This window comes from Colias croceus, chromosome 13, assembly GCF_905220415.1.
Source record: "Colias croceus chromosome 13, ilColCroc2.1".
Taxonomy (NCBI): domain Eukaryota; kingdom Metazoa; phylum Arthropoda; class Insecta; order Lepidoptera; family Pieridae; genus Colias; species Colias croceus.
In genome coordinates, this window is record NC_059549.1 from 5,610,230 (window position 1) to 5,638,087 (window position 27,858).

Consider the following 27,858-nt stretch of genomic DNA (forward strand, 5'->3'; position numbering starts at 1 on the left):
TTAGATTCGTATGTACAAAATTTATTTTACCTACATATAGACTATAGCATATAAATACGTTATATGTTCCCGTTCAAAAAAGAGGTACCTATATAAAACGTGACTAGCAAAATATATTATACAATTCTAACTCAGCCACATGAGATATTTAAGATAAATATTATTCACGGCTTTACCAGAAAAAGGTGATAATGAAATATTGAGTGTATAATCGCATGGAAGTGATAAGTAGGCATTTGTGCACTTTCAAATGTACGTTTTAAAAGTTAACAACAAATTCTACCGCCTCGATACTTTCACATATTACATTAAGAATTTTTTGGTGATTTCTGAAGGATTTAAGTTTTTTGGCATGAAATGATAATAGTTCAGGATAAATCGCCCATTTTTGCAAGTGACTACTATCAAGCTGATTTTCCGTTTGTAGCTTTATTTTGATGAGACACCGAGTAATTTCGTGTACGAAACTCTCGATTGTGGTAGCTAGCAGAGATAACAAGGATAAAATTTTTTGATTTGATGGTTCTCAAATATTTATTACGCAATTTGTAGTCCACAATATGTCTGTTGAATTATATAAACATTAACTAAGTGAAAACAAAAAATCAGCTTGTTAGTAATCATTTATGATGACCTCGTTATCGATACACTTTGGAAAGGGGGACTCTTTGAACCAACCATAGATTTTGTAGGACAAATATTTTTTCGAATAATTTAGGTAATTATCTTGAGATTGAACAAAAAAAAATTCAGTTAGTAATAAATATTTGAGAACCATCAAATCAAAATTTTTATCCTTGTTATCTCTGTTAGCTACCACAATCGAGACTTTCGTACACGAAATTATTGGGCGTCTCATCAAAATAAAGCTACAAACGGAAAATTAGCTTGATAGTAGTCACTTGCAAAAATGGTCGATGTATCCTGAACTATAAGGTAAACTATCAATGGAATAAACGACTGTACTCATACTCGGTGCTAGATGATTTTGATATTAATTTACTTACAAAAGTCTAAAACACTTTCATTTATTAAAAAAAATGAAAATTGTGAGAAGCCTGATTAAAAAGTAACTATCACAAATATTTTTCTGGAAAAGCCGTGAAATGTTTTGCGTGCATTTCAAGTCAAACCCATAATTAAAAACTTGTTTATCCAAATGATCTTTAAATTTAGATACAGTATTTATATAAAACCGCAAGACGTTGAATTACAAACAGAAACAGTAAAATTTAAACAAACAACTTATTTCTTGTGACAATTTTGTGAACTACGCGCTGTTTGTGCCAATGTTAATTTTCCGTTGTCATGGTAACGACTCCTTTCTGACATTGGGTAGAGCTCGTTACCATGACAACGGCATTTAATTCTACAATTAATTATTTCAACGTAATAATTCAATCAATGGTACAGAAACTGGTACCTTATAAATGAATATGGCGTATTTAATAAATACAATTCAGTTAAATTTCAAATGCAGTCTTGTATTCTAGCTTTTTTCATCTTGTCGAGTTATCGAGTTGTAAAGGTGGGTACAGACTGGTGAAACGTAACATGAAATGTAACATTCTGCCTTTCATTCGCTGCAAGCGTAGACGCATAGCGCGCTCTTAACGCGCATTCACTACGAACCTCCCGTATTCGTATTCCTTGCCCCTTTGTGTTCGTCGAAAAACCGACAAATCACGGATCGCTCCGCGCCCGGCTTGTCATGCTCGTAGCATGCGCGTGTAATGCACATTTCGCGCGCGCAAGACGTCCAAACTATGAGAAATTGTTACAAAGTGTGTTACCTTTCATGATACATTGCAGCAATGTGTACGGTGAATTCTTTCATTGCATGTTACATTTCACCAGTCTGTACCCACCATTAGCGTTTATGAAATTTGAAGAAATACGAGTACATTAACACATCTTACGCTGACGTTTACGTCATATAACCGTCGAAAACATTTAAAGCCAGAGTATAAAAACTGTCAATGCAAATAAAGCTCAAAAACACTTATTTATAAAAGCAATTGGGCGTTTTCTATCACTCACGAACTTACACTTATTTTTGGTACAATTATCTACATAAAATTTACACTATGACGTATATTTAAATAGAGCCCGTAGAAATATAGAACGAATAATGACCATACATACTTAAGATTAAGTACTTGTCGTTTCATTTTCGATTGCTCGTTCTGTAACAAAAAGAAACAACAGGTAAATAATTGCATTTCGAAAAAGACACATAAACATAAATGCAAAAAAAGTTTTTTTTTTATAGACGGCATCTGGAGGACTAAAGCAAACTTTTACAGGAATTAAATATAAGTACCAGCAAAAATTTGACACACTTTTTGTAATATGGTTACATAATTTTATTTTATTAAGTACCACGGCAATACGGAAGACAATTTCAATGAAACCGAATTAATATTCAATGCACAAAATTTAAATGAACGACCTCGTATAAACTTAAATGGTGTCCATTGAATACTAAAAGAATATAAATGAAATCCAAATCAGAACCTACTGTCGATATTGGTAAGATTTCAAATTTCAAAAAATACACTTCACAAATTTATATTTATAAAAACAATTGGTTTACGTAGTTAATCGACTTCAAAAAAGGAGGAGAGTTTATGTTCCATTTTATGTATTAATAATAATATAATATTATGGCAGTTAATACAGTTTAACGCACATGATACATTCAAGGAAAACCGGCCAAGTGCGAGTCGGGCTCGCGCACAAAGGGTTCCGTAGCAGCAAATATAATAAACTTATTATGTCAATTTATACACCTGGTGAATGGAGCCTAAACTCTCCCGATATTTTGCCTTGTACTTTTATGTATGAATATTAATATTAATGGCGTATTGCTTGAATAAGCTAATATTTCTCGTAAAAAGTACCTACATTATAAAGATTTTATATCATCGCGGATTTTTAAAGGTGTACAATACTGTAGTATATTTTTTGATCTATCTTATAAGGTTCAGCCATCGTTTTCAGTGTAAGCACAATAACTTAACCAAAATTACAGTTAAATCAACCTATCTCAAAAACTATAAGAGATACTTTGATCAAACCAAAAATCGTTGAAAGAGTTAATTAGCATGCATCACCTCTATTTTTTTTAGAATTTTATACCCCGTAGTTATAAAAATAGAGGGGGGGGGACATACTTTTTACGACTTTGAGAGCTGATATCTCAAAAACCGTTCACTTTAAGAAAAATGTTTTTTAGAAAACTTTATATCATTTTAAAAGACCTTTCCATTGATACCCCACACGGGTATGTACATCGAAAAAAAAAATTTCATCCCTCAGTTACATGTATGGGGGGCCCCACCCCCAATTCTTTTTTTTACTATTTAGGGTCATATTTTTGTAGCGGTTCATACAACACATATTCCCATCAAATTTCATCACTGTAGTACTTATAGTTTCCGAGTAAATCGGCTGTGACAGACGGACAGACGGACAGACGGACAGACGGACATGACGAAACTATAAGGGTTCCGTTTTTGCCATTTTGGCTACGGAACCCTAAAAAAGCATGATGTTACAAAACCTTTATGTCATTTAGTTCCTGAGTTTAACAAAACAAACAAATGCTTCGCCTTAATAATATAAGTTTAGATAAATTACTTACAGCTTAACGAACATTCCCATTAATTAACTCACCTTAACTTCGAGCTTGAATATGCTCTCCGTACAACATTTGGTCATGACTAAGAACCCACACATCTTGTCCTGAACGCTCAACGCATACTCTATACTGCGTATAAGATCATTCGTCTTCATAACTAATAGTGCTTGTCTGTCCACGTGCTGTAGGCAATGTGTGACATGGTGCAGGAAATTCGGTAACTCGTTTTGGAATGTTGATTTCTGGAAAGTTCGAGAAATGGACGGGTGAATAGTATGTTTAAACTAAGGACTAAAAGGAATGGCGTATTACTTTCAAGTACTTATTACTACAACAAAGTTTTCTACAAGGACCCACTTATATCCAAATTTATAATTAATATTTTTTACCGAATCAGCGAAGCAAATATTGGTGCAATTGTATTATGATATAGCATATCTTAATTTAAATTATTGAGTTATTTTAATATTCTACTACATGTAAACTGAAGCTGAAGGTTTGAGAATAATAATATCAAATTTTTTATCATAATAATCCTTATGATTTATTCAATTAAATTCAGAATATCATACTATATACTCACATAAAATAGAATGCTATGTAACAAACCTATACTAACATTATAAAATTTATCTCATACCTCTCCCGAAGATGGTTTTGTGACATCAATTCCTTTCATAATAACATCCCATGGTCTGCCAGTCACCATGCAAGCAAATAATCCATAGAGATCATCCCCAATGCCAAGATTCTTTGCGTAATTTTTGATTCCCTCTTTATCTCTTGCTATTATCGACAGCCACAATTTGGAATAATCGTAACGGAATTTCTCTGATAATTGCTGTAAAAGAATATATTTTTAACAGAACTTATAGATCAAGAGCCCAAGACGGCCAGACTTTCCTTTCTTTAAGAAAGTTGAAAGTTTCTCTGTATAATATGTCTCCGATACAGATAAGAACGACTAACGATTATCAAGTCTGGGTTGTGGTTACTTTGCCAGGAAACAGGTAGTAAAGGTGTATAAAATTGTACCTAACTTTCATTATACTTTAAAAGCTAAATTTTATATATGTTACTTGGGGACGTATAAAAAGATGTTACCTCAAGAGCCGGACAGTTTTCATGGTTCTTACATCTTGCCAGACACATTTAAAAAATAACTAACATATCATCAAATTAACGTTACTACCTAAAAGTGTATCAAATATGAAATAACCCACTAAAACATTAGTTTACTATAATTAATGATTAAAAAATAAAAGTATAATAAGTTATTACTTATCTTTTACGGGGACTTATGTTGATGGAATTTCATGTATCTCGATGACACAATAACAAAGTCATTGAGATACATGGAATTCCATCGACATAAGTCCCCTTAAAAGATAAGTGATAACTTTATTAAATATAATATACTATTATTTTTTAGTCATTTATTATAATAAACTAATGTTTTTAGTGGGTTATTGCATATTTGATACACTTTTAGATAGTAACGTTAATTTGATGATATGTTAGTTATTTTTTAAATGTGTCTGGCAAGATGTAAGAACTATGAAAACGTCCGGCTCTTGAGGTAACATCTTTTTATAAGTCTCCAAGTAACATATATATAAAATCTAGCTTTTAAAGTATAATGAAAGTTAGGTACAATTTTATACACCTTTACTACCTGATTCCTGCCAAAGTAACCACAACCCAGACTTGATAATCGCTAGTCGTTCTTATCTGTATCGGAGACATATACAGAGAAACTTTCAACTTTCCTAAAGAAAGGAAAGTCTGGCCGTCGTGGGCTCTTAGATTATTATCAAAATAAACATAAAAATAAGCTTCTTGATATTTGAATATTCTTTTTTTATTAATTTGATATGCAAAAATAAAATATAAATTGATAAACTGAGTTAAATAACCTTTGATTGTATAGAATGCTAGATAAAAATCAGATAAAAATAAATAATTTGATAAAAAAATTAATTGGACATTAAAATCAAGTATCAATATAATTAACAAAATGACTTGTATTCAGAGGACAGTGTCAGTTAATGAACAACATAAAAGACAAAATTACAAACACTTACCGCATACAGTCCATGATCTAAAAGGAAAACTGTAACATCCTTGTCTCCCGGATCTTTTCTAACTATAATATTGCCTGGATGGGGGTCGCTGTGTACAAAACCAGTGACAAATATCATATGTGAATACAGGTCGCCTAGTTTTGTGCACAAGTCTGTTCGGCTAATGCCATGACCCTAGAATAAAGTTGACATTTTATTTATACAAATAAAATAATTAAAATAATTAGTTATAGTTCTGTATCTTACTGAATTAATGGTGAAAATAATAATGTGTAAAAATAAGACGCAGATTTCTTGTTTCATCAAATCACAAAAATATCTAAAAATAAAATGTACATATTTAGGTACCTACTTAACTAAATTCTACATTTATGCATTTTATAATTTACATAATGTTCATTCAGCTTTTTTCTTTTATAATAATTATTCATGATAACATCTAACTATAAATAAACTTTGTACTCTATAAACATCAACAACAGCACAATTTTTATACTCACATCAATATATTTAGTGTCATTAACCTGACCCCCTGTCACATACTCCATAACCAGCACCCTCTCTGAACAGTAATCCCAAAAAATCTTAGGCACTTTCAGCCATGTATAATTCTTAAATAACTCGGCAACCTTTTCCGAATTCCTGCCTTCCTCTAAGAAATTTAGTTCTTTGGCTATATTCTTTTTTGTTTCCTCAACGAGCCAATCCATTTGAAATTCGGGGAACACTTTCGACATGACGTTAATTAGAAATTCCATCCACGTTAAGTCAATAGAAATGTTTTTTCGTACATAATGGTGTTGGACTTTTACAGCCACTTCTCTGCCGTCTTTTAATCTTGCTCGGTGTACTTGTGCAAGGGATGCTGTACCTAAAGGCTCAGGATCAAATTCCACAAATAACTCTGATGGCTAGAAGAAAAATAGTTAATCAATTATGAGGAAATCTTCTTTATATGTTAAGAGGAAACCTTAACTAAGCTTATTCACTGCATGACAATGAAAACAACATAATATTAGAGACGAAATGAAGGTCAATAATGAATAATAAATTGTGTTCAGAAAATATACTGAAATATTGCATAACATTGCATTAATGTGCAACAATGCAATAATAATTATGCAATATCACATTTAGATATTAAATTCTTTACAGGAAAATTGCAATTATAAAGATTTAATCACATAAAAATAACAGTAATATATAATTGTATTTGTTAACATTTTTTATTCTTTTATATATGTATATTATATATTATAATATGACACATTATCTAAATATTTAATTAGATTGAGAATGAAGTTAATATGAGTAACATGAATTACTTACATCCTTTTTTAATTCATCTTTAATAACTTTATACAATTCTTCTACAGTATTTCTAGGTGCATCTTTGTGTAGAACCCTCATGGTTGATACATATTCAGAGGGCAGCAAATAATCGAGGGCACCGACGTGCTGCCCAACTTTAATGTACACACCTTTATTAGTTTTACATAATTCAAGCAGTTTCTCTGCCCCTGCTTTATGAGCATCGCTTTTTACTTGCAAGTACTCTTTGGATTCCTTGTCCCATTCTTGACTGTAAAGCATAGATTTGTATATCCTTCCAATATCTAAAGCGGTACGTGCTGCCCTAGTATGTCTCACAACAGCAAGGGAATCATAATCACCGTCAGTATACACTGATGTAACAAAAGCTCCGCTACCTATGGCCACACTCCCATATAGTCCATACTTCACAACACGAGACACGTTTCTTATTAGCATGTTGCAGATTTTAATAAATGTTTTACATAGTCTTCTTTATGTTTTATCCTATAACTTTATAATTAAAGAATAAACGAATTATCAGCAACAACGTCACCGACCTATCAGTCGATTGACCAAAGTCAATTCACTGACATTGAAATTTGAAACGGCATATTTGACTGACACATGTCAAGTGTCAAAGTGTCACTCGTGTCATGAAAGAAGTCCCGTAGAACCTATATAACCTCAGATATAATCGCTATTTACGAGTAAACTGGAGTAAACAATAAACAGGATATTTTTGTGTGTTTTTAATTCAAATTAAATAGTGAAAATGCATAGTTTAAGATTATTATGGGCTGCTAATATTGAAGCATCATTGCAAAGACGTCAAATAAGAATAAATCGACGTAAAGTGGTGCAAATTGTGGAGATGGAGGAATTGGAGTTTATTCATCGTTTTAGGTTAAATAAACAAAGTTTTTGATGTCTTTGTGATGATCTTCGGTGTTTAACCTCATTGAAAGGTACACGGAAAATTAGTTATGAAATCAAGGTAAGTTTTATTAAGTTAGAACTAGGTAGGTACTTCTAACCTTATTTAAAATATAAAGTTACTTAGTCATGAATATGCGCAAGATGCAATGACATACATAATATTTTCGTCTTTATGGTTGGTCAGATCTATTCATTACAATATTTACATGTAATCCGAAATGGATGGAAATTATTCAACTGCTGCTTCCCGGACAGATATCAATTGATCGGCTCGACATTACCACACATGTTTTCAAGCAAAAAATCCGATTATGAGTTACAAAAGCAACACATCTTTGGGATTATTCAATGATGGATGTATTCAATCGAATGACAAAAATAAGGCTTGCAGCATGCACACATTTTAATTTGGTTAGTCGAAAGAATTCGGGCGGATAAAAATTGTATGTGCAGGGATTGCTAATCCTGTAACCGATCCAGAACGACATGATGTTCTAATCACGAATATATGATTCATGGACCGTGTGGCACCATCAACCGCCAATCACCATGCATGGTTGACAGCGAGTGTTCCAAAAGGTATCCACGAAAATGGACAAATCCAACAAATCCAAAACCTTAGATTACAAAATAAAGTACAGATGGAGCATGACAACCGCCCGTCGCCCTTGTCAAAGAAAATACGAAATCAAAAACAAATACGTCGCTGCACCAGTGCTATAGCGCATAAAGTGTCATGCAATACGTCAAAAAGGGTTTGCAATTTTAGTAAAAATATGCCGTCTTGTGATAATAAAACGCTGTAAAATTTGTTCCCGAAAACAAAAAAAAAGATAAAACATCGTTTCACAGGTTTTCTGTAGATTATTTGGCTGATTTATTTCTTTAATACGATAATAATTTTACAGATATGAAGGAATACAAAACTTCAACGTATGTTGCCAGTATTTTGAAAAGGAATTTGCCATTTTTATTGGTAAAACGGTAAAATGGTTAAAAGATCTTCAGGGTAATGCTGTTGGATTTTTCGATCGTGAATGTGATTATTTGTATAGTGCACTAAAGGTTCATGATAATTATTAGATTATTTTAATAAGCATAATACATTATTTTGTTACTTTTATAAAGCTTAAAAACGTCATAGTCGTTTTCGCTAGCGATTTAATTTATGCGAACTCCATGATGGATATGATGAAAATAAAATGTCCCGTATTCTCGACTAAAAACTACCGCTATTCGTATTCATATATTATGAAAAATAAAAAATAATATAATTATTATAGTTACGATTGAAACTTTTTTTATGTAATTTATTTAATAAAAAATTGAATACAATTATTTTGTCCATATATAACTTTAGTAGGCAGGTACTTTATGTAATAAAAGAATTTAAATAAAAATTAAAACTTGACTTCTCATTTATGTATATAGCCTACGTCACTACCGCCACTAACATAATAATTCAGATCATTGCAATGAAACCTCACAACTCAAAATCGGTCCAACGGTTTATACTGCAGGGCGTGTCAAAGAAATATTATACATACATCCATAAACTCGAAAAACATAACTCTCTTTTTTCCGTAGTCGGGGAAAAATTTGGGAAATTTTTCAATATCGAGCAACATTACACGCACACAGAAGCACCGTGTACGTACAGTGCAGCGGCGAAATGACAGCACACATAGGTTTATTGAAAATGACGATAAATTATTCGGTTTAGTTCGGCAACGCTCCATCTGTCTTTTATTTTGTAATCTAAGTCCAAAACCATGAAAATTGGTTCAGCAGATCTCGAGTTATAAGTGTTGGAACATACAGACTTTCTTTTATATATATAGATATGCACTTATAAAATTAATATATGTAGTATAAAAGGAGTCTTAAAAAATAATAACAAAATATAATTAAAAAGCTTCAAATACAAAATGTCCTAAATTAAAATTATATTTAAAATATATAAAAATAACTGCGTTAAAAACAACCGACTTCAAAAACTTCAAACCTTTTTAGTAAATAGCACATCTAAATAATATAATAATACTTAATAATGTACTTTGTAATTAATAATATCAAGTCTTTTTTATATTTTACTTTTCCGTTTTTGAAGTCGGTTGTTTTTAACGCATTTATTTATTTTTCAATATGAATCAGCCCAAACTCGATAAAGTTGAGTCAATATGATATCCTATGGCTATATAGATTTCCTATGGCCTCCTTCCGATTCCATCATCAAACCGGGAAGCGAATCAAAGTTACTTGCTACATTCCAATTAAGGTGATTGCTACGATCTGTTCCCAGCCAATGTCCCGCTAGATGGCGCTGAATTCTACATTTCTAGTTTATTTGAGTTTTTGCGTAATTGGAAAAGATTAAGGTCGTAGGAATAGTCATGGCGATTACTGAATATTATATTTTATTTAAATATGTCATATCATTGCCTTAAAATCCACCCAATTCGGTAAAACCATGCGTTTTAACATCTGTCATTGCATACAGGGTCGTTTACACACACAGACGTATACAAAAATGATAAAGATTGAACTCTAGATGGCGTGAATGTAAAACAAGTTTGGCGTGTATGTATTTGAGTAGTTAGTAGCATATTATATTCTGAATTTCTGATCCATGCCTATTCACTCAAAACTACCTAATAACACTAATGATTTGTAACAGTAAATTATTTCAATAGGTAGGTATTTGAACATTTCCCAACAAGACGTAAGAATAATTATTCGTAGGTATACAAGATACAATAACAAATCTAATACACTATTTATTATTTTATTATTTACTAGCGGTCCGCCCCGGCTTCGCCCGTGGTACATGTTTACGTTTTCTCTCCATAAGAAGTAAGAACCATCCTCGTACTTCAAGGAATATAATAAAAAAAGAATTATCGAAATCGGTTCAGCCGTTCTCGAGTTATGCGCTTACCAACACATTTTGCGATTCATTTTTATATTAGACTAGCTTTCCGCCCGCGGCTTCGCCCGCGTTTTCAAAGAAAAACCCGCATAGTTCCCGTTCCCGTGGGATTTCAGGGATAAAACCTAGCCTATGTTACTCGTGGATAATGTAGCTTTCGAATGGTGAAAGAATTTTTCAAATCTGCCAAGTAGTTTCGGAGCCTATTCAATTCATACAAACAAACAAACAAACAAAAAAATCAAACCTTTCCTCTTTATAATATTTGTATAGACTAGCGGTCCGCCCCGGCTTCGCCCGTGGTACATGTTTACGTTTTCTCTACATAAGAACCATCCTCGTACTTCAAGGAATATAATAAAAAAAGAATTATCGAAATCGGTTCAGCCGTTCTCGAGTTATGCGCTTACCAACACATTTTGCGATTCATTTATATATATATAAGATTATGTGAAAATAACCAGGAAGGTGAAAAACATAGTAACATATGGCTGTCGCTACAATAATTATATTTCAATTTTATCTTTTTATACCTAGTAGAACTGGCCGACGAATAAAAAAAATCGTATTAGAATACAATATATTACGGAACAAAAAAAGGATTGTAACTGAATTAGGTAGGTATGTTTGTTTCTGGGCGCACCGTTTTCGACGACGCGACGCGACGCGCGACGTAAGCGTATAGGTATAGGTACCTACTTTGCTAAAACAAACTAATAAAATTGTGTGTCTGTCTGAAAATTCGGAAAAGCATATTTTGCAAGTTTGTGATTACTTTGATAGTTTACCGATTTATAATAATTGTAATTGTAATTGTATAATATATAATTTGCAATGTGGTGAAATTTCATAAAAATCACGGGCCAATTTTTTGTTTTGAATCCCACCGAAAATATAATTGCGTTATTAGAATAATTAATTACTATACCTACCCACGATCAATTATTACAATATAGTCTCAAATGCATACTAGAGAAATATTGCAATTTGATTCAATTAAAATGCATAGCATACAAAAATAAATTCACAACACAAGAAATTCCGCGCGCAAATCATAGCGCGTGTCAATGAAATCAAGAATGTTTTATATCAAGCCGACGCGGACGAGCGACGACGCGACGCCGAACAAAAGTACCTACGACGGACGACCACGCTTCGAGTTGCCAAACACACAGCCAAACAACAATAATGAGTAATAAATTGTTTACAAAAAAAACAAGTTTTCCATTTTTCTGTATGAGTAGACAGAACTTCAAAACGCCACCTGCTACGGTTTATATTATGAACGATGGTTATAAAAATAAAAGTTATATTTGTTGGTGTAAACTATTTTATTGATCAATAATTTTGGAATTTAAAACTGTCAACATTGATTACAATAAAACGCAGTTTTATTTTATTACACTATTGTTTTTTTATCAAAACATGTATTTGAAGTACCATATAATATTATGCTGATCCAAGCATTTTCACTCAAAACTAATATCACTAATGATTTGTAAAAGTAAATTATTTCAATATACATTTCATAACCAACAAGTAAGAATAATTATTATTATTCCTACCTACAACAACAAACCTAAAACACTATTTACTATGGGAAAATAACCAGGAAGGTGAAAAACATTATATTATTATTTACGATTTCGACGCACTCGACTTTTAGTAAAATATAGTAGGTAAACATAATATTATGGTTTTGATTTTTGCTACTAGTATAAGAAAACTGCGTGTTAAAACTACTTGTTTGTCTGTCTGAAAATTCGGAAGTACTTTGGTAGTTTACCGATTTATAATAATATTGTATATATCGTTGTTTAAAAAATATTCAAACACAATAAAATATGATATACTGATTTATCACTGGTTTCAGTGATGAACTGATGAGTCAATGTTAGCCACTATACTTTCGTCATACGTGTGTATGATTGATGTGATTTGCAACGTGGTGATATTTCAGAAAAATCACGGGTCAAATTGTCCCACCGAAAATATAACTGCGTTATAAGAATAACTATACCTACGATAAATTATACATAATACAATATAGTCTCAAATGCATACTAGTGAAATATTTTATTTGAATCAATAAAATAAAAAAAAATAAAAAATAATAATAATACAAAAATAAATTCACAACACAAGAAAATCCGCGCGCAAATCATAGCGCGTGACAATGAAATCAAGAACTTTCGAGCCGACGTGACGCGGACGACGAAGGAGCCTAACAAAAGTACCTACAATCATAGGCGGCTCGTGACAAAATTGTATGGCCGTGTTCACTTGAAATAAAACAACGAAAATAGGTACCTACAATAGCGTTAGCAGTACAAAAAAAATGAGCACCACATTATAAATGTCTATTTATTTATACACTAAAAATTATAGAGTATTTCAAAACGAATTCAATTATTATTTAGCAATAATTAGAAAATCCCCGAATTTGCATTCGTGATCGTATTCATAGTGTTTGTCTACACTAATATTATAAAGAGGAAAACTTTGTTTGTTTGTTTGATTGTAATGAATAGGCTCATAAACTACTGGACATTTTACCAATGTTTGCAAGTTTGTGATTACTTTGATAGTTTACCGATTTATAATAATTGTATACTTATATCATTGTTTAAAAATATTCAAACACAATATCATATAGGTACTGATTTATCACTGGTTTCAGTGATGAACTGATGAGTCAATGTTAGCCACAATACTAATCACTTTCGTCATACATGTGTATGAACTATGATTGATGTGATTTGCAATGTGGTGAAATTTCATAAAAATCACGCCAATTTTTTGTTTTGAATCCCACCGAAAATACATATATTACTAATTGCGTTATTAGAATAATTAATTACTATACCCACGATCAATTATTACAATTTACAATATAGTCTCAAATGCATACTAGAGAAACATTGCAATTTGAATCAATTAAAATGCATAGCATACAAAAATAAATTCACAACACAAGAAATTCCGCGCGCAAATCATAGCGCGTGTCAATGAAATCAAGAATGTAATTTATATCAAGCCGACGACGACGCCGAACTAAAGTACCTACAGTACCATTTACCTTCAGTGTACAATACAGTTTACAGACCTACGACGGACGAACAATAATGAGTAATAAATTGTTTACAAAAAAAAACATAGTTTCTAAGGTCATTAGTTTTATTTTATTTTATTGTTATTTTCTTTGAACGATTGGAAATGAAATTACTCAATTTTTACACAGAACTTTGATTTATTAGAATTATGCTCATTATGTATAAGATAACGAACGCGAATGCACGACATCTAGCGCGTCTTATGTCTAAACATCGCCTTTCGTTTAGACATTGACGCGCTAGATCTGTAATAAGTATATAGTCTATGCGCTAGATGTCGTGCTTTATGTCGTGTTTCGCTTGGCAAAAGTCACGCACACTACTGTAGAAGTGTCAAATTTTTCCGGTATTTTACTGTTGTTTTTCTAAGTAAATATTGTAAATTATTGATTAAAAAGGTCGAACGCGCACACATTTCATTATAGAGAAGTGATAAAATGATTAGTTTTAAAGAAATAGTGTCTGTGTTAAGTGTTTAGAGGTAATCAAAAATGTATGGAGGGACGGTCGGAACATCCACCTTAAGTCATCGAGTCAAGACAAAAATGATCATAAAATAAAAACTACTGGGCCAAGGCGTATAAAATTTTTATGGGACCAATTCGACACCATCCCGCATCAAACAAAAAAGAATCACGTAAATCGGTTCAGAAACCTCGGAGTAATCGGTGTACATACATATAAAAAAAAAAGATACCGGCCGAATTGATAACCTCCTCCTTTTTTTTGAAGTCGGTTAATAATAAATTAATTTGGTCTCTAATTACGATTTTCGAGGAGTAATATCAATTGTGATATTCTTGAATTAAGTTGTTTCGTGGAGTCACGTATGTCTGCCTCTATGCGGGTGCGGACTTCTTCGACCCGAACGCGCTCAGCTTCCACTTGCACTCGCTCTCTATCAACTTGGATACGTTGTGCTTCAATTTTGAGCCGTTCAGTTTCCAGCTCATATAAACGCGCATCCCTTTCCCTTTCAAAACGCAATCTTTTTCCCTCTATTGCCACAAACTCACTGGTGGCTCGGTCAAATGGTGTTTGGCATCTTCTGCGACGACGAGGTGTAGAAGGGCCGGCAGATACGGGCGATCTTTCTATGAACATAGATAAAAGCTGTATTACTCTGTATTGTAGTGTGTAGTTTATTGGATGAATAAAAAATCTAACATGGAGAGAAAACTAACAAAATATGGTGGCAGTTAATTTATTTAATAATGTTGAGTATTATATTTTAATGTAGGTAGTTTTAAGTTTCAATAACTCAATTAGTTTCAATAAATAAATCAATAATTTAGTAGTAGGTATCCTAATACCACTTTTATGCATTTACCACCACTAGGCTATTTGACAGCATCAACAAATTGAGTTCGTTATTTAGTAACTTTTGAAAATTATTGGATTTTTTCTTTAGTTAAATCAATGAATAGGTATTTAAAAAAATTTTAAAACAAAAAATTGTTCTGTCAAATTACCTATTACTATACTAATTTTATAATAATTACCTCCTTGTATAGTCCTACTATGGGAAGGACCTGGCACAGGACTGACTGGATGAGCTCGTGAAGCTGATGTTACATTTGGTACGGTATTTTCTAGAGGTAATGCTTCCATAGTCATTTCTTCTGGTGCTGGTATGGAGGTGATAATCCTTTCTTCTGTTTCCCCTCTATTGACTTGAGGACCTTGAGGTTGAGATGGTTCCTAAGTACAAAAATATAATTGTTGACCATAATTAGGCAAGTTTTTATAGAATTATCAAATATGAATGTTCACTCACTTGGAATCCCGCTTCTTCTATGGCTTCTGTTCCAGTAAATGCGGTAATCCCAATTAACCTTAACACCCTCTCCTCAAGTCTACTCAATGGTTTTCCCCTACCAGGCCCACCACCAGTGCCACGAACATCCCGATTTATAAGGGAGGCTTTCTTTTTTGTTTTAGTCTTCCAGTCAGACCATACCTATAGCACGAAATATAAAATATTAACATTAAAATAAATGGTCTTCAGAGGCAGTGGCGGCGCAAGACCTAACTTTTATGTGGGGAAAATATATTATGCGAGGCCCCCTAAGGGATGATGCAAAAAGACGGATTTAATTAAAAGATTTTTTTTGATACTCGTAAATGACCGGAAGGAAGTTAGCGCGGAAAGTTTATTTTTTTTAATTATTAATGTCTCAAAAATTGCTCCTTAAATGCTCCACCAGAATCTGTAATTGCTCCACTTCTAAAATTATTAGTTTATTTATAATTAATTTTAAAAAAAATCCAAATACTGAAAACTTGATTTCCATATAGAATGAAAAATATTCACTTTTCATAAAAAAAATTTTAAAATTAATTATAAATAAACTAATAATTATAGAAGTGGAGCAATTACAGATTCTGATGGAGCATTAAAGAGGCCGGCGGACGACAATTTTTCCATACAAACGTAATACCAAAATCATTTTCAGTTTGAGCATATTTCCACTTAATTGTGCTGTTATTCGGAATAAGACAGTATTTATCTAGGTTCCCAAATGATTTTTATTGCAAAATACTTAAATACAACGAATTGTAAACGATTTGTATTTCTCACATTTTTAAAGTATAAATGATATGTTTTCTACTCATCAATTCTGTATTAAAAACGGCAATATTCTTAATGTAATGTAATTCGAAACATGGCTTACATTGTTAAGTTACACAATATGCAAAAAAAATGGAAAAGCATTGACTTTTCATTCATCATTTTTGGTATTACGGCACACGTTCAAATTAATCACAAATTTTCATCGGTCGTCGTGCTGTCGCATCAAGCACAATATACAGATACATATATGTACAGTAAACTTCATAGTATAGAAAAAAGTTTGTATGTGTTGGTAATATTTTCGATGTGTGAAAACCACGTCACCACTCACCACTTTGTCAAGCACTAAGCCTGTCAAACTATGTATTTTCTTTTTCATGTTCTATGCTCGTATAATAATAATTTTAATTTATTTTTGCATATTTTGTGTTTTTTAGTTTAATTTAATTTATCGTTTTAAATATAATTTAGTAGGTATACCTACATACAAGTATTGTTAATTCTGGTTTAAAATAATTATTTTAATTAAAATAATTTGCGCCTGTAATCACTACATAATATATCAGCAAAATAATAAATTTTTTAGTGTAGGTATCAATTTTTTTTTCTACGAATTTATTTAGGTAGCTCAGTCGGCCGCGAAAATTCCAATATCTATACATAAGTATAATAAATCTGTAGAAGGGTCAATTCTGTACATTGAAAATATTGAAAAAATAAATAGCAGGGGGTGTTACTGGATCGATACCAAACCCAAATATGTGATTAAAAAAATTTTTGTCTGTCTGTCTGTCTGTCTGTCTGTCTGTATGTGAAGGCATCACGTGAAAACTAGCGGTTCGATTTCGATGAAACTTGGTATAATTATACCTTATTATCCTGGGCGTAAAATAGGATACTTTTTATCCTGGAAAAATACGTAGAAAAAAAAATAATCTTAATTTTTCAGCTTTATCCATAGACGTTGTTCCGTAGAACCGCGAACACACGTTGCGTATTATTATAGGCCTAGCCGTATTTGGGAATTGGGTCCAATAGATATTTATAAGATGTTATTGTCAGAGGTACTCAAAATGGATAAATAAACCATCCACGCGAAGACCGACATCCGCGCGGACGGAGTCGCGGGCGGAAGCTAGTTCTAAATATTTGTGCAGTCATTAATTTTGAATTAATTAGTTACGAAGAATCGATTTCGCAGGAAAGTAACGTCGAGTGTCTCCTCTGAATGTCTTATTTTTTAACTTGGAGAAATTTATAGAATATGTATTATTTACACTTTACAGTATCTTAAAGAAAAATAATTATTGTAGTAAAATTCAATTAATAAATTATAATGAACTAGCCGCCCGCCGGTCCTCCCCGGCTTCGCCCGTGGTACATATTTCGCAATAAAAGGTATCCTATGTTCTTTCTCAGGGTCTAAAGATTGTCTGTGCCAAATTTCATCAAAATCGGTCCGGTAGTTTATGCGTGAAAACCATACATAATTACAAACCTTTCCTCTTTATAATTTTAGTATCTATAGATGACCACAATATTATCTATATACTAATACATGAAACTTATCATACCTTTATTTCAAATATATTAAAAAAACAAAACATTAATATTTTCAGTTTGACTTTGATTTCAGTTATTTTCGACACTCCGTTATTTTCAAGAAATCCCAAAAAATACCTAAAAATGGACGAGCTCTAAACTTTTACACCCTCGCAAAACTGTTATTTAGTTTCCACAGAGAAGTCAGTAAATCTACTATCAGAGTTTTAACAAAATTAGAATCTTTGAGCTACGTAACGAACTAAAACGAACTTAGTACAATTTGAACACAAAGAACAAAACTTAGTCTGACTTGAGCACTAAAAGCTAACAGGGTCCGGACTAGACTTCAATAGTTTATCTTTAAATACATATTGATCTGGGGAGAAGTATATCCGTGAAATTGTATGTTATTTTAGATTTTAATAAGGACTGAAAATCAAGTTATTAATATAGACATAATATCGTAATTAATGACGCTAAACCCTTTTTCATGTTAAAAAAAAAGGATTTGATACCACATTATTCACACAGATAAATTACCAGAACGTATAAAGTAACCGGAATTAATAGTTTGTTAACTCTTCTTCAGGGGAGCTATATTGCACATTGGAAATTTACTCATACAACTCTATACTTTGTGATGCGTCCAAGAAGGAAAGCGTAGCAAAGAAGCAAACGCAACGGATTTTGATGCGGTTTTTTTTAATAGATAGAGTGATTCAAGAGGAAGGGTTTAGTATATAACTTATTAGGTTTTAGATAAAGCGGGCGAAGCCGCGGGCGGAAAGCTAGTTTTAAATATTTTTTTAAAAATCGTGTTTACTCTGGGTGTTCTACTCGTGCAAAGAGAAGCTCCTTAGATATTTCCGATAAAAAAAGGATCAAAGGATGTCACTTTTTTGCGCCTAAAAGTAAAAACATATAGTGCGTTGTGCGTGCGTATTTTTTTGCCAATTGTATTGTAATATTTCTGACTAGCTTCCGCCCGCGTCTCCGTCCGCATGGATGTCCGTCTTCGCGTGGATGGTTTATTTCTCCATTTTGAGTTACTCTGACAATGACATCTTATAAAAAAAAAAGAATCCACTGCGGGTAACGCCTTGCGCCGCCTCTGTTCAGAGGTAAGCAACATCAGACTTTGCTTAGTAATTAATTATCATATTACCTTTTTCCATTTGTCGGAAGTTTTGTTAACACCATTTCCACCCACTGAATTTAACATTTCGGCTAATTCTTGCCACAGGCCTTCACCCCTTATCCTTCCTTGAAGTCCAACTTGTGGCCTTGAAAGATCACCGTGGCTAAAAATAATATTCATAAGATTAGTGTACAGTGAGAATATTAGCCGAAAGTTTGCTATTAACATTCTAATACCATGTTTAGCAAACAAGTATTAGGCTGGTTGCAACTTGCAGAGCTTGACAGACCGTCTGTGCGTACCGTCGGTCCTGACATTGGTCCTGACGATACGCATCACAATGACACTAACAATACCTACGCGTGCGTATGGTCGGTCTAGCTATGAACGGTTTTACGAATTTCTATACATAATATGACAAGCGCGACTGACGTAGGTACGCACTGATGGTCGGTCAAGCTCTGCAACCACTCAACCAGCCAAGGTTTGAATCGAGTTTCATAAGAATAACAAAATGTAAAATAAATGACAGATTTCGGAAAAAACCTACCTTTCCATAAATTCTATTAGTAAACTAAATTGTTCGGGACTCGCACGAAGTCTAGATTCCATAGTTATCACTGGTTATCACAGAGCAAATAATATACCTAGTAATAGTTACTTTCTGCCTCTAGCCAAGTGGCTTTCTATTAGCGTAAAGTTTAATAGAATAGATAAACGAATGTATGAGATTGACATAAGCTGGAGATACGTCACGTGACCGAGCGTAAAGTAAAGTAAAGTCATACGACAGGCGCCATACAAATGCTTAGCCAAGTGGCACTTTCGACAAGAGAAACGCTTTGTGAGCGTTCGATAACTAGCGTAGGTACGCTAACACGTTTCACTCAGTACATTTTAACTTCAGTACAAAACCGTGAACACGGAATAGTTCGAACATTCGCTATAAGATGGCACCACCTGTAATGCATTTTGAACAAAATGATAAATACATATTATAATTGTAAGAATTTAATTTTTAATAATGAACACGATGAACACAAATAATGTAAATAATATTTTAAAAGCAAACTATTGCATACAAAAGTTGGAAATATCTAATTAGTATTTAACCGAAAATTGCAATTTTATAACGCTTCGTTCTACTTTAGTATTTAGAGGTTACTTGACAATTTGTAAGAATTTCTCTCTTGTATGATCTTTGTTTAATACTTATACTTAACATTATAAACGTAAAGATATCAATTATTTCTTATTTTATATGAATTTAGTCTTATAAGCACAATAAGTCTTCGGGATGTGTAAATAATCTTATATATAAAAATGAATCGCAAAATGTGTTGGTAAGCGCATAACTCGAGAACGGTTAAACCGATTTCCATAATTCTTTTTTTTTTTATTATATTTCTTGAAGTACGAGGTCCATCCTCGTACTTCTAGCGTAGGTACGCACACATTTCACTAAGTACATTTTAACTTCAGTACAAAACCGTGAACACGGAATAGTTCGAACATTCGCTATAAGATGGCACCACCTGTAATGCATTTTTAATATTTTAAAAGCAAACTATTGCATACAAAAGTTGGAAATATCTAATTAGTATTTAACCGAAAATTGCAATTTTATAACGCTTCGTTCTACTTTAGTATTTAGAGGTTACTTGACAATTTGTAAGAATTTCTCTCTTGTATGATCTTTGTTTAATACTTAACATTATAAACGTAAAGATATCACTTATTTCTTATTTTATATGAATTTAGTCTTATAAGCACAATAAATCTTCGGGATGTGTAAATAATCTTATATATAAAAATGAATCGCAAAATGTGTTGGTAAGCGCATAACTCGAGAACGGCTAAACCGATTTCGATAATTCTTTTTTTATTATATTTCTTGAAGTACGAGGATGGATCTTATGTAGAGAAAACGTGCGAAGCCGGGGCGGACCGCTAGTATAAAATAAATTTTGCGCATTGTTGGAACGGAACGTCAACATGTCTGATCAAAAACATTACATGTGTCAAATGTCTTATGTCAATGTCTCAATGTTATGTTCAAAAATCAAAAAGTTTATAATATTCTTTTTATGGTGGTTTTCGCGTTATTTTGGTTTTTCTCACGAAGAAAAAAAGTGTTGTGTGCCAAAATGCGTGAAGAAGTGAAAATTAAGGCGGAAACATACTTACGTGTCGTGGCGTGTCGTGACGCTTACTGTCGTCACGATGAGTGTGCACACTAAAATGTCGTGTCGTGGCGTACTCTGGCGTTATTTCTGAACAGTACTTGACGAACCTTTGCAGCGTTCAAACATAAATAATGTTTTCTTCTAATTCGGATAGTGATTTTGATGAAGACCTTCAATTTATCTTAGCAATGAAACTTCTTAAGAGCAAAAAAAAATAAAAGAAGATACTGGGTTCACACTATAAACAGAGGGAGACAAGACAAAGGTGCATTTCATCGTCTTGTTAAAGAACTGGAGAGTGACGATGAGAAATTTCATCAGTACTCTAGGATGAACAAAGCACAATATGAGGAAGTCAATTCGCGAAGATTTCAGCGATTTCTTCCCAAGCAGCATTTCTCATGAAATGGTCCTTGCAATCTTTACACTTAGAATCATATATAACTTTTCTTTGACGTACGAGTTCTATGAGATCGTCAGTCATTTTTAAAATTAAAATTTAATTCCCGCTTGATGTTTGCGCCACGAGCCACGCGCCAGTATAGAAACACATTTTTGTCTGTTGTACTTGTGCCGTGTCGCGCCATAACCCCCACCACCGCTCTGGCGCAATCGGTGGCGAGCAGTCCGCGCCACGACAGAACGCGTTGCGTCACGACACGACACGCAAATATGTCCCTAACCATATTAAATTTATGAAACCGATATGCTCCTGGCGCGCCACGACACGCCACGACACGTAAGTATGTTTCCGCCTTTACGTGCAGATTTTTTACATTCAGTTGGTGTAAGGCCACAAATAAACTATTTAAGCGGTATCAATAAACACTTCGATTCTGAAGACTCCATTCAAGTAGAAGCTTTTAATTATTGCAATAAAAGAAGAGGAAATAAATGATATTTATCTCATTTGAGTGTTAAACCCCCAGAAATCGAATAAAATTATAAAACTATAAATTGAAAAGAAAAGCCTGGGGTAGGTACGCTCTAGTTATATTACTTTACTCTTTGGCTCTAGGTAATGACTAATGAGTAGTAGTTCGAACATTGCGTAATAGATGTCGCTAGTAAGAGATCCCGACTGATGACTCTATACTCTGTGGCTAACAGCTTTTAGAAATCGAAACAAAATGGCTGATTTTATAATCAACTGTTGAAGTTCCGTGTCGTGTTGGTGATTTAAAAAATTTTAAAAAGTTTTCATAAAATGCACGCTTTAAGACTTTTAAAAGCTGCCCACAGTGAAGAAGTTTGGCTTAGGCGCCAAAAAAAGAAATGCGTCCAGACGGAGTTTGGAGACAATTGATGAAATGCCGGAACAACATTGAGATAATAATAATATGGAGACGATACCGCCTACATCACTTATGTTCCACTCAACATACGTCATGTGGCGTAACTGCACTCAGTCGCTTGCTCGCTCTTTGGCGCGAACGTCACGCTCATTTTTTATTTGTTTTAAAGTGAAACGCATCAAATATGCCTACGTGTGTGTTACGATATTGCACAAATAATACAAAGAATACGGAAAAGTGCAAAGGAATAACTTTTCATCAGTAAGTAACTAGATAATAATTTTTAAAACTTAATTAGAGCAAAATTTTTGGCGGGCGACATTTTGTCATAGATTAAAAATTTAAGATATGACATTGGGCATGAAATAAGTGTTGTTAGTAATATTTGCTGGCGTATATTTTTATAGTATAAAATAATAATTTTACATATTTAGAAAAGCATAGACTGGTTGTTAATTGAAAAAAGGTGAAATCATGAAATATGAAAATCAATTACTCAATCACCAATTTTTTTTAATTGATATTGTATAAGCTACTGACTTGAACGTATAATTGAATTATTATTTATTTATCTGCACTAATATTATAAAGAGTAAAACTTTGTTTGTTTGTTTGATTGTAATTGGCTCATAAACTGCTGGACCGATTTTGATGAAAGGAGAATGCCCATTTTTGGTACTGGTTTTTCTCATGCATCAAGACAACAATACTATTAAAAAAAATCTCGGCAATTTAGAGGCCTTCTTACCATCGGAAAATATATTTTGAACAGGGAATGTTTTGTAAAATCTAATAAGACATGTAATTGTTTAGATCCGTTTAGTGTCCATTACCGGTTACCACGGTAACCAAGCGGTAACTTATTACATTTACTATGGTAAATAGCTAAATGTATTAATATCGATTATTGTTTTCATTGAATTACAAAAAAAATCAATTAACATAAAATCACTCTATAGGGTATTGTTTATACACTATAGGTTGTTTTAACAAAGATAGTGAAGTAAAATAATATAAATATGTATATATATATATATAAAAAAATATTATTATGACATAGCTTGGTAGGTAACCAGTTATTTCTTATTTGTTTCTTTCTTCGAATATGTAGTGAAAAAATGATTCAAACAACAACAACAACAACAACATGTAAACCGAATAAAAACTCAATTGGCATTTTTTAAGTATATATTTAGGTTTTCTTGAAATCCGTCCCGGAAGATTTCTGGTGCCTACCTACACTAGCCGATGAACAGATAGACTTTGTCTGTAAGCATAAGCTCTACGCATAGATTAAATATGTAAATCGAAAAATAACCTTTGGACGATAAAATGTTACCTAAATCACACATAAACCTAACTAAATCGGGGTTATTTAAGTTTTGAGGTTATTTCCCATTTTTCTCAATATCTTGAAAACCCCTGTTTTTATCACACAAAAATCAATTGGTAAAAATCTTTTGAATATCGAAGAACCCTCCAAAACCACTCTGGCATTGACGCAACACTGTACTGTGGTCCATACTTTCATGGGCATTCTCCTTTGGCACAGACAATCTTAAGACCCTGAGAAAGAACATAGGCTACTTTTTATTGCGAAATATGTGCCACGGGCGAAGCCGGGGCGGACCGCTAGTTCAGAGATAAGTAATTAATATTTTTTCTATTCAAGGTTTCCATGTCTGGGCCGTGAAGAAAGGGAAAAATTATTTTTTTTTTTCTAAAAAAGGCTCAATTTGTAAGGAATAAAACTTCCCATAGCCCTGACTGAACCTAAAACACGAAAAAATTAAATTATTCCATATGACGTCACTATTTACATCATCCTATATTATATGCCAGATATTGTTAGCCCCGCGTAGTAAAGTCAGTTTATACCTAAAATAAATATTAAGTAAGTACAAAGAAAATTTCAAGTCAACGTGCATGTAAGGAGTGGCACCCAATAAAATAGACAGAATGAAACAAAGTGTCGCCTCTATAGCGGTGAGTCAGTGACATCGCATAATCTATGACTGTCTAGCCGTCATTCGCGCGCCCCGCGCCGCCGCGCTTGGCGCACAGATTTTGTTCGTGGTGTCTGCTCCATATTAATATTATCTCAATGCGGAACAATTATTATTTCAAGTGCGTTCTATGTTCAAAAAACTTTTCGAAGTGTCGAGTCGTCCGCTAAACGGATGAATAAAATAAATTAGTCGTCCGATTACCGGATGACTACCGGAGTACTACACAGAAAAAGGAGCCTCGCTTCGCGGGGCTCCGTCGACGCTCAAAAAAAAATCAAGTTTAGGTTAGGTTAGCCGTTAGGTTAGGTTTGGTTTCTTAAAAAAAAAACTACACAGAAATAGGAGCCCCGCGAAGCGGGGCTCCGTCGACGCGCAAAAAAAATAATCAAATACCTACGTGTGCCCTCCTCCCCCCACAAAGAACCTGTAATACGTAGGTACGGCAGTTCTTATTCATCCGTTTAGCGAACGACTAGCACTGTCCAAAACTTTTAGCGAGCTTTGCTGCAGCCTACGTAATGAAAAAAAAAATACCAATCCCTCAAACACGCCAAATAAGAGCAAGAATTCGACAAGAGGTGTTTTTATAAATTTATTTACTTTCAATGTTTTGAACAATTTTAATAAATAACTTAATCCTTTGCATTGAAGAAGGTCACTGCCTGTCGCTGCTATTGTAGTCACAAACAATTCTATTACACCACATTGATTAGGTATTCAACAATTAAGTATACTCCATATTATGTATTAAAAAGACATTTAAATACAAAATGTTTGTTTCTGTTCAATTCTAAATGTTTTAAAGATTTACAAAGTATTATGAAACAAAACCATTTGAAAGTCTTGACAATTGTATTAGGTATATTTTTTAATATAATTGTCATTGATTATAAAATGTGAATATAATTACAGATTTCAAAGGAAACTTCAATTGTCAGTGGCTTGGCCATAGGATGCATAGATTGCACTGACATATCTATTGTAAAACCCCACATAGATGAACAGAATTATTTTAACAGGAAAGGATACCATTCCTTAAATGTGCAAATGGTAAGCTATACATATTTCTTTGTATACATATTATTAGTTAGGTTAGTAAGCATTGTTTTTAATCATGTTACATTAAAACAAAATAATAAAGCAACTTCAAATAGAATATTATTTTTTATAACTTAAAATTATTGTTTTCAGATATTATGTGATGGTAGTTTAAAGATTATTAATGTCAATGCGAAATATGGAGGAGCCATGCATGATTCCTTCATATAGTCATTGTGGGAACCATACATGTGTGGACTTCACAAAAATGGTGAATTGACATTGTGTTCTGCACAATATTGCACTGGATGTTCAATTACCTCTCCCTAGTAATATGGCTGAGCAACAAGAGGATGGTGATGAACCGAGTGTGGCGGTTGGACCCATTTCCAGCAACCAAGACGAGCTAATGAGTGGCAGAATAATGCTTAATAATTTAGTTAGGTAATAGATTATTTTAATAGGTTATTTTTGTTTGTCTCTATGGTAATGGCGTGTAGTATGTAGCATGAACTAGTGGTTCCCTGGTCCGACTAACTGGAACAGCACCTGGCACTAGCAGCACTGCACACTCCCGATTCACTGGAGCATTATTTTATTGACAAATAAGTTTGGTAATTAACCATTGTTTAATGTTTTAAAACAAAAGTATGTAATTTTGGTTATAAAGACTGAAGTAGTCATTTAGTTAATTGTTAAATTAAGTATATTATTGTAAAAGCTAGAAGAGTGAATTACTTACTAAATAAAGACTAATTAAAATTAAGTACATAAGTGCAGTATTACTTTTAAACCTACAGTGTATTACTTTTAAAGTGTGTTGTATGTAGTTTTTAAGTGTATTACTTTTAACCCTTAGCTGGTATCGCCTTTTTTGGCAACACTACCGGTATCGTGGGTCAAATTCTACCCATACCAAACAATCTGTTGTAGAACGTAGATTTTTTATTATTTGTATAAAATATGGTTAGATAAGAAATAAAAAAAATATTTTTTTTACAAAATAACCGTATTTAATTTTAGAATATAAAAAAAATATCATGTTTTACACACATTTGTAAATAACCTTATTTTTTGGCACTTTTGGTTAATGTGAACTTAAAACATAAAAAAAAAAATAGAAATGTTAGAAAAACTTTAACTAAAATATATTTATGGCACTTCTCATATCTTTATTATAACAAAAAAACAAATTACTTCTAAAATCAGCATAAAATAAAAAAAATGACAGCCAAAACCAAAATGACTTCTACCATCAACTATCATCCTCATCTTCTTCACTCTCATCTCTCGTATTTTCGTTCCTCGTATATTTTCTATTATTCTCGTATCTCCTCTTCGTTTTCATCGTCGTCAGAACTTACTCCAAATACACTGTCTTCTAAGCAACTAACAGATTAGGGATTGTCTCGATCGCTGATGATTTCGTCGTCACAAAGTTGGTTTACATTTGGTATTCTTTCATTTTTCAATTCCAAATCATCACTTTAGTCGTTCATCAACTCCTCGATTTGTCTGTCGTTCAAAAAGCCCACCAATGTAGTACAAATAAACAATAAAACCAAAAAAGTAAGTAATTACACTCAGTGAAAAAAGTTACTTATTTGGTGTCGTGGGTCGAACGTGACCCAGAAAGCTACTTACCTCCGCTCCTAAGATAGTCACAGTTCTGCACATCCACCCCCCGCCGCAGCTAGCGACGCACTGAGAATACTTAGAAGCGCACAGTCGTTGCATAAATATTTAAAGAATTATAACCGAAAATGTTCGCTTCTGGGTCAAATTTGACCCACGATACCTGCTAAGGGTTAAACCTATTCAGTGTGCCTGACCGAGTAGTTTTGAATAATATTTTTTCGCTCCTAAAACATTATTTTGTTTACCTAAACAGATTTAAATAATGAAACTGCATTACATAGTTACTGTGATTAGTTACAGTATATATTAATCCTTTTAAAGTTTCTGAATACTGCTTATATTTTAGTGCAGGTCCATAGGTGAAAAAATTGATCATCATTGCAGCACAATATACAGATACATACAGTAAGGAAAC

The 27,858-nt window shown here is 32.9% G+C and overlaps 2 protein-coding genes and 1 long non-coding RNA gene across 6 annotated transcripts; 1 reads left to right on the forward strand and 2 right to left on the reverse strand.

Annotated features, from left to right (window-relative positions):
* Positions 1–1,817: 1,817 nt before the first annotated feature.
* LOC123696567 (aarF domain-containing kinase 1) lies at positions 1,818–7,497 on the reverse strand. Its single transcript, XM_045642827.1, has 6 exons — positions 7,057–7,497; positions 6,228–6,638; positions 5,728–5,901; positions 4,284–4,484; positions 3,679–3,885; positions 1,818–2,186 (listed from the first exon to the last, which is right to left on the reverse strand). The coding sequence occupies exons 1-6, from the start codon at positions 7,495–7,497 to the stop codon at positions 2,070–2,072; spliced, it is 1,551 nt and encodes a 516-aa protein (XP_045498783.1). The 3' UTR covers positions 1,818–2,069.
* Positions 7,450–19,998, reverse strand: LOC123696572 (myb/SANT-like DNA-binding domain-containing protein 4). Of its 2 annotated transcripts, none has more exons than XM_045642832.1 (6): positions 19,828–19,998; positions 19,305–19,440; positions 15,797–15,979; positions 15,522–15,720; positions 14,787–15,113; positions 7,450–7,551 (listed from the first exon to the last, which is right to left on the reverse strand). In XM_045642832.1, the coding sequence occupies exons 1-6, from the start codon at positions 19,887–19,889 to the stop codon at positions 7,541–7,543; spliced, it is 918 nt and encodes a 305-aa protein (XP_045498788.1). In that variant the 5' UTR covers positions 19,890–19,998; the 3' UTR covers positions 7,450–7,540. The 2 variants fall into 2 exon arrangements, with proteins under 2 accessions (XP_045498788.1, XP_045498790.1); XM_045642834.1 differs by lacking the exon at positions 19,828–19,998 and adding an exon at positions 19,514–19,579.
* Positions 7,916–26,571, forward strand: LOC123696588. 3 transcript variants are annotated; one of them, XR_006752101.1, is made up of 3 exons: positions 7,916–8,035; positions 25,680–25,817; positions 25,959–26,571. It is a non-coding gene; the product is annotated as an uncharacterized LOC123696588 (long non-coding RNA). The 3 variants fall into 3 exon arrangements; XR_006752102.1 differs by lacking the exon at positions 7,916–8,035 and adding an exon at positions 24,868–25,480; XR_006752100.1 differs by lacking the exon at positions 7,916–8,035 and having other exon boundaries at positions 24,868–25,817.
* Positions 26,572–27,858: the final 1,287 nt, after the last annotated feature.